Source organism: Mya arenaria, chromosome 12 (genome assembly GCF_026914265.1).
Source record: "Mya arenaria isolate MELC-2E11 chromosome 12, ASM2691426v1".
In the NCBI taxonomy this organism is placed as follows: Eukaryota; Metazoa; Mollusca; class Bivalvia; order Myida; family Myidae; genus Mya; species Mya arenaria.
Genome location: NC_069133.1, coordinates 42,387,239 through 42,399,363, shown reverse-complemented (window position 1 = coordinate 42,399,363; position 12,125 = coordinate 42,387,239). Strand labels below are relative to the sequence as shown.

Below are 12,125 nucleotides of genomic sequence, written 5' to 3'. Positions count from 1 at the left end.
AAAATAATATGTTTGTTTCCGGTTTCAATCCCCCAAAAAGGATTATTATATAAGTCGGAAAATCTTTTCTTTTTTGAACATTTTTTTATAAGCCATTTTTTTCGGGATGTTTTTCTGTTACCAAAAACTAAAGATATAGATGCTATAGATCATTCAGTATTGGCATCGCTGGTATTATTAAACCCCGAAAATACTTCATTATTAAATTGTAATTGATTAAAATCAACCAAATGAAAAAAAAGACTTCTCATTGACAAACTAATAAAAACGTCCAGGGTCGGGGCAAAAAATAGGGTAGGTCTGGAAACCGGAAACAAACATATTATTTCTTTACGCCTTAGTTGTATACTGACTGTATATAATAATATTGTTCATAGTATCGTTGCATTTGTAATATATTTATGTCTAGAATGTTTAAATTATGCTTCATACTTAAACGGATTCAAATGTGTGTTTTTTGTATACATGTACTCATAATAACCATTCTTGCAAATTGTCTTACCGAATTGTATTTTTGAAAATGTACATATTTAAACCATATGAAACTCATGTAAGCTTGTAGCTAAATACAAGTTGTCTTCTTTTAAAGTTTGCATGCCGTACTGTTTACCGTGTCGACACAACAATATGTTCGTTGTACACTAAGATTTACAGGGGCACACTATAGGTTGGTGCACTTTTTCAGTTTTAATGTATTATATTGTTTATCTCCTTTAACTTTAATGATTAAAATAAAACAAAGTGTGTGATAAGTGTACAAATATCAAAATATTAGCGATATTTTGGCGTTTCATTGTCTAGTGACCACGTAGCTATTAATTGTTATTTTTTTTAAAAACTTATACTTTTAATCTGTACACAACTCGTATGTTGTTGTTTTGATTGTTTAGGTTAAATGAGTTATAGATGCAGTCTCACAAATTGACCGATTCGACTTTTTTGTGTCTCAGAATCAGCTGATTTGGGCAGCAATCCATTCAATTCAGTCATATAAGATAACTTACAATAAAACATATCACATTGTTTGGTAAATGCTAAATATGTCATTTTTCTTAAACGTTAGCAAAGCTAAAAGCCATAAAACATTAGGTTTCGATGGTAAATATGAAAAACTGCTATCTGATCTTTTGTGAGCAGTCTTATATCACTGGTTTCCTGACCTTTACGCAATAATTGGCTCATTCCAAGAATATTATATCAGAACGGTCAGTCTGTGAGAGTGCAAAACGGTAGATCTGTGAAACTGCAGCTTTAAACATATTAAATGCATTAAAATTAAAAAAAATTATTGTTTTGCGCCACTGATTGATTAAACAAGAGAAATTCAACAAAGTAACTTTATTGACAAAGCTTAAATAACAGCGAGAAATTATATCAGGTTACGTATCATCAGATAATTGCATAGGTTACATTCAACTAAACATATTACTGGTGTTGCATCAACCTATAATGTGCCCCTTTAAGTGTTGAATGGAATGCTCGTTCAAGTCTACAAACCTACAAACCATGTAACATATATTTCTAATTGAATAAAAAAAAACTGAGTATGCCAAAATGTACCTGTTCTGAAATGACCCCAGCAACAGTAATTGCAGATAACATAATTCTGGAAATTGTTATAAGCTTTGAGGTAGAACCTCTCTGTATTACATATTAATTTATGTCTCAAAACATTCAGGTAAACTTCATGCAATCATCGAAAAAACTTAACGTTATTTTAGTCAAATTTCGTGTTAAGAGTTTCTTTGTTCTGCTAGTACATTTCTCTTATTGTATTGTTTTGTATTGTATTGTTATACATTGTATTATGACTTTCGTATTTTATATTATTTTCTATATACAGATTTACAATTATTTACAGTATTTTTATTGTTATAAATAAATTATTGTAAATTAAAAACTATCTATTCCCTCATTAAACATGAGGCTGAATAAACATGATTAATGATTTATTACGCATAAAAAGATTCGTCAACATGTATGGATTTCAATAAAAAAAAAACCTGCTCGAAACTGTTTTTCTTTCTTGCTTTTCGGTTTAATATCGAGTTGAATCAGTGAAATATCAACAGTGATATTTTCATGTTAACAAAGCAGTGAAAATATGAACTTCTTTTAAAAGTATTTGTAGTTACTTCCCTTAATTAAACAAAACTGAATAATTCACTCTCGAAACAGCAAAGTTTTGTCAAAATTTATTTAAAAACTTAAGAATACATTCTTATTTATTATAAAATAAACACATCTTACCATTTAAGTGAAATTAGACTGATCTCTGACAGTGAGTGTGATTGACTGCCGTCAGAAGATGGCGTAAACTCTGACATTGTCGACACATTCAACTATCGGAACTCCTCGGCCAATTTCCATCGAGAACATCCTCGGATGAATAAGGCAAATTACACCAATCCGGAAGTGCCTCCTCATTGATACACGCCTTATATCTGTTAATTAACATACTGTATGACAGTGGACCAAAGCATGGTTTTACCGTCTCAAACCATTGGCTACCTTCCTTATCTATAAGTTTTGAAGCTGAATGGTTTGTGATTTCAAAAACAGGCTGAATATGCTGGATCTACTTCATCTATAGTTAAAACCAATGGTGAATTGCTTACGAAAAGACAGATCTTCTTTTAGCAGCCAGACGTATTTTGCGGATAATTATAGTATTTCAAATCATCAAGAAAAAAACGCAGGAAGGAGAAATATTCCGAAGAGCTGAAGGTAACCTGCAGTATCCTCAGGGTCATTTATATATTCTGCGTTCTTAGCTTGGCTTGATTCTCCGATATAATCTATTTCTGAACTATTTTCCATGTAGTCTGGTATGGTCATTCCTTTCAAGTAATCCGAGGGTAACATAGCAACACATGTTCCACTCCCAATCAAGGAAATCGTCGCGGTACGCTGTGTTTAAAGTGCCCTCGTCCTATGTGGTATGACTACCAACAGGACTCTTAACCGTGAGGGAAACCAGAATCCAGTGGAGCCAATTTGTTGGAAATGCTTCTAAAAAGATGTGCGTGAAGTTAGCACCGTAGGACCGTATCACCATATCACCGCGGCGATGCGGTGCTAGCACCGTATCACTATCAAAATCAATACAATAAGAGCATTAATCTCAAGAAAACATGTAAGACTCGTTCTCGCAGAAACGAGCAAGCGGACCATAGGGACCTATGTCACTGTGTAGCCGAGACCTGGCCCTAGGTGATGGCACATGTGAATACCCTAGGATTTTAGGCAGGCTATGCCGGATAGGGACATGAACTCGATTCCCAATGCCAATTTGGCCCATATTCAGACACTGTTATGGTGCGGATGCCTTAAAAAACGAGCAAGGGGACCAATGACACTGTATCCAAGGGTTACCTGGAGGTGTGATACATTCGGGGAAACTGTTAATACTACGAGGATTTTAGTCTGGCCCCGTCCTTAGCCCAACATTATGCGTATATGGGCAATATAAGCCCTGTTGACCTCTACCATACATGTATGACTCGTTCTCGCAGAAACGAGCAAGGGGACCATAGGGACCTATGTCACTGTGTGGCCAAATCCTGGCCCTAGGTGATGGCACATGTGAATACCCAAGGATTTTAGAAAGGCTATGCCGGATAGGGACGAACTGACCCGAAACATTTACCTAGGGGACATAACAATAACTGTAGGGATGAACTAGGTCACGAGGCTTACTGTATGATGTATTTATATCGCTGGAGCTGTTGTACTGAGAAGCCGAAAATAGAGCTCGAAAATCGAACTTTGCTGCTGCAAAAGCCATTTTGGGGACGGACTGATCCGATTATTGGACTAAGGGGACCATAACAAAAAGTGTAGTTATAAACTAGGTACAGGGCCTATAATATGAACTTTAGAGATCTGGGGAGCTTTTTTCTTGAGTAGTCGAAAATGAAACATGGGGACAATAACGAAAAGTGTCATGTTGAGCATGACTCGCTAAATACGCTCTCATGGCTCATGTTCTAGGCATTGACACGTTCGCTTAAAATTATCATGGCTATTGCCACTATGCTAGAGTGGTCGGCATTTGGAATCACTTCAACCTCAAACAGACCATTGTATTCGGAAAAGTCTGGTTTGAGCACATTTAGCACGTGAACATTGCCTTATGCCTCAATATGCTGTGATGGCTCATGTTCGAGGCATTCACGAGTGTATGTTAAATAACCATGAGTATTGCCAGAGTGGTAGGAATATGGAATCATTTCAACCTCACATAGGCCATTGATCTGGGAAAACTCTGGTCTGAGCATATTGAACGAACACATGAACATTCCTTTATACATCGCTAAGGTTTTTTGAGCACACAACATGCAAATCCCGTGTCAATAGAAAAAAAAACGTTATTTTGGTAAAAAAAAATGTAAATCATTTGTAAATAATTTTGCCAATATTTTGTTGTATTTTAACAAAAGTTTTGAAAAGTTTGGTCAAAACTACCAAAACGAGAGGGAAGAAAACGCTCTTAGAATATATATATATATATATATATATATATATAACTGCATTCCAGGCATATGCAGTGATCTTATTCTGATTGTTAATGGAGAACACTGCGTTGGAGATTGATTAACACCGGCTTGCAGACATCATGTTTAAAGCTTAGCTTCAGATTTGAAATTGAGGGTGTTTCTAGCACAGTTTCGAATTAAAATTGGCCCTATATAAGAAACAGTCGGAACATAGTACCTGTTCAACAAAAACAATAGCTTTATATTTTTTAGAGACAGATATTGCCGAAATTTACCTTCAATGCCTTATATTTAGAAATTTGGGATCCCCGATTCGCATCTTACGATCAACAATCGAATGATGACCAAACGATTGACTGCTACCGAACATCCGTATTAACGGAGGGTACACAGGGGTAACATTTTGGATGGTTACAGGTACAGGAGAGTAAACAGTGATTATTTACAGGGGAAAAGAGGGTTTTTCGTTAAGCAGTGTTGTTGAGTATCCAATATATTTACTATGAAACTTCAGTGATAGTTTGCCATTTGCCCTATTTTTGTTTTGGGGTCAGTAGGTCAAAGTTCAAGCTCACAGTCAACAGTGTTATGAACTATTTGCTCGCACAACAACTTAAGAACGGCTGACGTAGGACCTTGACACTTGAATAGTAGGTTGCCATGACCCATATAGGTATCAGTAGGTCCCTTGTCTACATCACAACCATTGCTATTTTGACAACTTTGCTGCTATAATAACATTATAATTCCTTGAACTAGGACGTTGAAACTTCACAGGTATGTTATACTGGATCAGTAGATGAAACATATTTTTTCACTTTCAAATTATTATAGGTCAAGGCCACAGTCAATGCTGTTTTGACAACTTTGATTGTACAATCATTAGATAACCACTTGAACTAGGACCTTGAAACTTCACAGGTATTTTGTCTGGATCAGTAGATCACAGCCAATAATGCTTTGAAAACTCTGCTTGTATAATATATTTACACTTCATATGTTTGATGAAATGGATCAGTAGATGGCATCTATCATTTCCAATGTCAGAGGGTTATAGGTCAAAGTCAAAGCCACTGTTGCTTTTCACAATTTTATTCAAACAGTAACTTTAGAACAGTTTGATGCAGAAGGTCGCAGTGACCCTTATGTTCATGAATTCTCATGTTATCAATCACATGTTTCTGTCATAACACTAACTTGTTTTTCTCGAAAACAACCTATCGCATTTGCGGGTCCAGCCTCCCCCCACCATTTCGAGTTTGAAATGGCTAATAATTTCTTAGGGGAGTACCCCCAAACCCTCTTGCCAACCTTTTAAACCATATAAATTTGGTTCTGAGGGAGGGGTGCAAGTCGAAAGGATACTCACCTACTTTGCCTCCTCTCACGTCAAATCCTGGACTCACCCCCGCATCGTGTGAGTGGTATGCAGCCGTTTAGTGGACACACAAAATGTCGATACTAGGTGTTACGTGATCATTCTGGTGCCCAGTTGACTTTTGCATGTAATTGCGCTTCAAGCCAACGTCTTATGGTCCCTGTCAAAAGTTTTATTTCATTTGTGTACTCATGTAGCCCTGTGGACGGAGCGACAGGAGACATCTCCGTGCGCAGCGGCGCTCGACCGGAAGTTGTTCTCCATCAGCAACCAGTGCTCGGTGGTCCTCGAGTCGCCCGGCACCATTGCCAATTTAACCGGAAATAAGTGCACGTACGTTAATCTTTCGGATTTGTTATGTTTTTATTCAGTATATGTATATCACAAGTTGTATCTCGAATTAATTTTCAAACGAAGTTAGAATGGGGTATATTGGAGTCATTATAAGATTGGATGACAAAGGACACCATGGCGAAGCAGGCAACAAAAGCTTTAATGAGCATCTTTTCATGTCAGAAGCACTTCGGATTTTTTATGCCAAAACAGGCATTTAAGCTCTTTAATAGCATGATATTGCCAATCTTGTGTTATATTCAGAAATTTGGGGATTCCAATACGCAGAGAACATCGAACGTGTTCATTTTAAGTTTTGTAAAGATGTATGTGGACTTAATAAAAATGTGTCAAACTTCTTTGCACTGAGCGAAAGTGGACGATCACCCATTTCAATTACTTATAACCTTAGATGCATATCGTATTGGGAAAAACTTGTTCAAATGCTTCCAAACAGATATCCAAGACAGATGTACCTTCTGTTACGAAGTCAAGACTTGAACGGCAGAACAAATTTGGCCTCCCACGTAAAAAGACTGTTGTTTGAAAATGGTTTTGGATATGCATGGCTAGCAAATGACATTGGGAATACAAAGTTGTTCTTGCAAACATTCAAAACCCGGATTAAAGACTGTGCGTTACAAAAACTTCAAGCACAAATAAACAATTCGCCAAGGGTATTTTACTACCGTGAATTAAAAACGCTTTTAAATGGCGAACGTTATTTGTTTGTTGATATGCCAAGTATGTATAAACGATGTTGCCATTGTATTATATTTACCACTTTTCACATACGTTTGATCAATTATTGTTAATGCCATGTAAAATATTAATCTCATGATAATAGTTAAACGCTTCAATAATTTCATATATTTTACTCTTGAAATTACATTGTAAGTGTAATTTTCTTTGTGATGTGATTTGTTATTATCATGGATAAACATGTTATTTTTATGTATTTTTAACACAAATCTGTCTGTATTTTTGGCTGGCGGCCTTTCATTACAAATAAACATTTGTATTCGTATTCGTATAGAAGGAAATGAAATTAAGAGACACAGTTTTGTTAACCCATAACATATCAATAAAACTTTTACGGTCATTTGACACCTGCTATAATATGTTTTTTTCAGCATGTTTGAAGTGTTTTACCAGTGCAGCTATAACTATATACCATCAAGTTTGCGGTATATTGAGTGTGAACGTCAACACACGGAATTACGTAAAGTAGCGTACAATAACGTCGCGAACGTGGCGAGCAACGTCAACAACGTTCCCTTACTGTCAGACTTCACAGACTGCGTGGGTAAGGATGTTTTTTCATTCTTTAATTTGTAGAAATAAGAAGATATCTGTATCTGGGGGTTTTGCCATGATTTTAGCTCGCCTGTTGTTGTTGTTTTGTTTAATTTTCGAGGTTTGTCATATGACGTCACGTCGGTGATGCAAACAGCAAGACATTGATCGTAACTTAAATCGTAAAATCGGCATAGTGTTCTTAGTACTAGTGTATTTTCAACATATGTACAACACAGCCAATAAACCTGACTTTAAGAAGTGTCGTTGCTATGCCTCGGTCTTGACCAGCTTGAATAATGGGCGAGTGTTTTTATTCGTTAGCGGTGCTCTTGCTAAGTTTTAAATATACAAGTTTGTTGATTTTAAGAAATGAATCTGCAAGATGACGCTGAAAATGATGTTTGATTATAAAAAAAGTAATTTACATATATATATATCTGTAAATGTTTTAATCAAATTGTTGATTGCCACCAATAACCAAAACAGTGACTAGTTTGTGTATGCGCGATTCGGTCCACCAAAACTGTATTTGGCTTTGTGTATGTTTAGATCGGCCGGTGGTGACTCCTGGTGACGTTTGTAACAGCCCCGATAAGCTGCTGGCTATCGTGGACACGCGCTGCTACCGGAAGTTCCGTCTCCTTACTGATTCCAACGTCTGTCAGTAAGTAGTCTCGCATATGGGATTCAAACGTAGGCTCATCCTTAGAGGTGTATATGGGACATCGTACATCCACAATAGTATTTCATCTACTACCAAAGCTATATATATATATATATATATAAGGTTTATTTTCATATTTGGTCATTTAATATTTTTACCCTATACGATGCACCATGGCGTGTGTCATTCTCATTCATCAGAGGTTTGATAATGAAAAATATGTGTCACGGATAGCACCATCACTCTGGTGAACGAGAATGGGTGTATGTGAAGATTTGGATTACCTCGGCCATTTCCCATCGAAAACAACCGATGATTTATGCCGGTACATCAGTAGAAGAAGTTCGTAAAATTTTAAATACAATTATTAATAATTATTGTGTGTTAGAGTGAGTTTAGTACTACTTAGTTTTAATTGATTGCCAGTGCAGTGTAGTAGTTCAATAAATAATTAAGATTCCCAAGAGTAAAATCATTAAGTTTAACTGCTAAATTGAAATTACTACGCGATCTACTTGCAGCGTACTTAAATATAAAGATTTCTGACATTAAAACCGTCTATAAACATACGAGGTTGATATCGATAGAAAATGGCCGAGGTGTTCCGAATGGTCTTTGAGAAGTAGTAAAACTAAGTTACTGGAAACCTGCGCTGTGATGTTTTTACGATCATTTAAAATATGTACACATGTACTAGTCTAGTGCTCTAGACGGGATTTGATAAGGGCAGGGTGCTAGGTCAGAAAGGGCACTTTTGATGCGCATTGAATGAGCCTTAATGGGGCACTTGCAAGGGCCAATGTTCATTTCATACGTAGTGTGTATGTGTTGTAATTACTTTAAATGCTAATACATGTAGTTTGTTATGAATACCTTAGCTATTATCTTTACCTAAATGTCAAAATTATGTATATATTTTATTTTTATACTTATTTCTGTAAAATTGACTTGACAATATGTCGAATAAATATCAAATATAGTTAATAATAATCAAAGAAGGCTCTGTCAAACGAAAGGGCACAGCAGGGCATAGTAAAAAGGCAGCAGGATGCCGGAAAAGGGAAGCAATGTGCTCCCTCTGCTATATAGGCCGAGCTGGAGCACTTCTAGTAGAATGCCGAATATTATCGCATTTGTTTCTAACGTTACTGCGTATCTCGACGTCGACGTCAAAAACGTACGAAGTTTGAAAAAAACAAGGTGATGATTACTTCTGAGTGTCAAATTTATAATTATATACATATTTTTTTCTGCAGAATTCTCAGTGAGTTTGTATACGAGTGCAGTCCGTTGGTTCTCGGCCAGCTAGGAATTACATGCGCAGACGACAGTGTTATGCACGCACTGACAACGCTCTCTGACGTCATCAAACAAGCATACTACTTGGATGTTGGAAAGTTGCAAGCAGAGAACGAAGGGAAATGTATAGGTAATAAAACTGACTTTGGCGGGGATTTTACCAGCAGTTCGTCCCCGCAGGGCGGGGATTTTACCCGGGCTTGGCTGGACCGAAAGTCAAAGTACCCGCTATTCCCCGGACCTTTGGGGGCCGTTGTTACAATTGACTGGTACATTTCTTCGTTTAAAAACAAATTCATATCAGCACCTGTGAACATTAACAAACATTCAAACTATGCGTTGTAGAGTTGAACAAAAACCGATGTAATAATTAATTTTTATAACACCGGTAACATATCGACACCTCAATGGTCCAGCTGTTAATACCTCGTCTAACAATCCAGAGGGCCCGGAATCGGATCCTGCTTTCGATCTTATTAAATTCTTCCTTATTATTATATTTCTTTCTGAATTTGTATGTATTAAATTTCATTTATTTCTAACTTTCATGCTTGCAAGTGTATTTCGAAAAAGAAATGAAACCTGTTATATATTTGATTACATTTAAGCTGATAACTGACATTTGGTTGGTTTAGGAGTAATGATGGTTTTTTGACGCTATACAAACATGTTTGACCCTTGAACTACGTACGTATTTAAAACATTTAAAATAAACTTTTACGGTATATTGACGCCAGCTTTAATTCACTACTTATGACGTTGTACAAAAATGTTTGACCCTTGAACTACGTACGTATTTAAAACATTTAAAACATACTTTTACGGTATATTGACGCCAGCTTTAATTTGCCCCTTTTGACGTTATACACACATGTTTGACCCTTGAATTACGTACGTATTTAAAACATTTAAAACCAACTCTTACAGTATATTGACGCCAGCTTTAATTCATTTTCAGATAAATCACGATTGCAGCAGGCAGGAACGTTGTGAACGGATGACATACTGTGACTTGCTAGAAGCATAAAGCATTTACATTTGCTCAAAAATAGTGCCCATCTACTCCATGTATCGACGTGTTCATATTATAACTACATTCGAACCCCGTTGGCTCGAACTCCCAGGGATCGGCGATAATACTTCGATCCTCGGAAAAATCGAGCCAAGCGGAAATGCTTAAATTAAGTATAAAGAAATCGGTCCTTTACATAAAGTTCGAGCCAACAAGGAATTCTAGCCAAGCGAGTTCGAGCCAACGGTGTTCGACTGTATTGAGATGTACCTCTGTGACACTGTTGGAAGTGTATCAGCATTAGACCATATCAATGTTATTTATCATTGTCGTTATGTCCAATATATAGCATGTTATAAGTAATAGTTACCGCAAACACTGCTCGTGTTATTCAAATGATACACGAGCGCGAAGCGGGAAGGTGAACTCTTAATCACGAGGGTTGTTGATGGAGTTGTAATTATTTTGTTTCATATGTTTATGGACAGCATTTAGTAAGTAGTGTGCGTATAAGTGAATAGCGTTGGGGGTTTTCCGCACGTTAGTTATTGCACGGTTAAGCTCCGCCTACTTGGTTACCGTTCCGATAAGGGGGATTATGTATAAATATTTAACTATAAAACACCACCAAATTAACTTATTATAGGCATTGGTTATTCGTAATTTACGATTCGTTATAAGCATGGTGTAGCATTTAGCTTAAACGAAACGCATGAGTATTTAAATGTATGAAGTGTACGTCCAGGCGGTTCGTACATAAGCGTTAAAGATGTCCGAATTTTACTCGTGGCAATCGGTCATGGCTCAACACTTCATTTTCATATCCTCCCGAAATAGTCACCATTTGTTTCATCCAACACAGGACACGGACTAGATGGTGATTGTTATTCTCTCGTGTTATTGTGAGGATCTTACTCCACCATGCTTAACAAATACTTCTTTATTTGACGTATAAACACATTATACTGACCTGCATTTGTGTATTTACATATTCCATACCGCCCTCTTTAAGTGCCGAGTTCTCTTTAGAAAGCCGCGTAGCAAAAGGAGGGAGTTTAATTCTCACAGTGTGCCTGTATCGGTATATAATAATTAATTGTCTCCGTCTCTCTATATGAAATACTCATTAAGTGCTATAAAGTTAAAAACTTTTTTAAAAACCGTTTGGCCTAAAATAATATGTTTGTTTCCGGTTTCAATCCCCCAAAAGGATTATTATATAAGTCGGAAAATCTTTTCTTTTTGAACATTTTTTTATAAGCCATTTTTTTCGGGATGTTTTTCTGTTACCAAAAACTAAAGATATAGATGCTATAGATCATTCAGTATTGGCATCGCTGGTATTATTAAACCCCGAAAATACTTCATTATAAATTGTAATTGATTAAAATCAACCAAATGAAAAAAAGACTTCTCATTGACAAACTAATAAAAACGTCCAGGGTCGGGGCAAAAATAGGGTAGGTCGGGAAACCGGAAACAAACATATTATTTCTTTACGCCTTAGTTGTATACTGACTGTATATATATAATAATATTGTTCATAGTATCGTTGCATTTGTAATATATTTATGTCTAGAATGTTTAAATTATGCTTCATACTTAAACGGATTCAAATGTGTGTTTTTTGTATACATGTTC

General features: G+C 36.3%; 1 protein-coding gene across 1 annotated transcript; it reads left to right on the top strand.

The window, feature by feature from the left end:
* Window positions 1-4,153: 4,153 nt before the first annotated feature.
* Window positions 4,154-10,554, top strand: LOC128210710 (uncharacterized). Its single transcript, XM_052915063.1, has 6 exons — window positions 4,154-4,181; window positions 6,075-6,210; window positions 7,344-7,516; window positions 8,059-8,173; window positions 9,430-9,602; window positions 10,431-10,554. The coding sequence occupies exons 1-6, from the start codon at window positions 4,154-4,156 to the stop codon at window positions 10,463-10,465; spliced, it is 660 nt and encodes a 219-aa protein (XP_052771023.1). The 3' UTR covers window positions 10,466-10,554.
* The last annotated feature ends 1,571 nt before the right edge of the window (window positions 10,555-12,125 follow it).

Coding starts and splice junctions, on each gene's coding strand:
- LOC128210710 (XM_052915063.1), top strand. CDS start 4,154: ATGGCTCATGTTCGAGGCATTCACGAGT. Junction 6,211..7,343: donor TTAACCGGAAATAAGTGCAC/GTACGTTAATCT, acceptor TGTTTTTTTCAG/CATGTTTGAAGTGTTTTACC. Junction 7,517..8,058: donor AGACTTCACAGACTGCGTGG/GTAAGGATGTTT, acceptor GTGTATGTTTAG/ATCGGCCGGTGGTGACTCCT.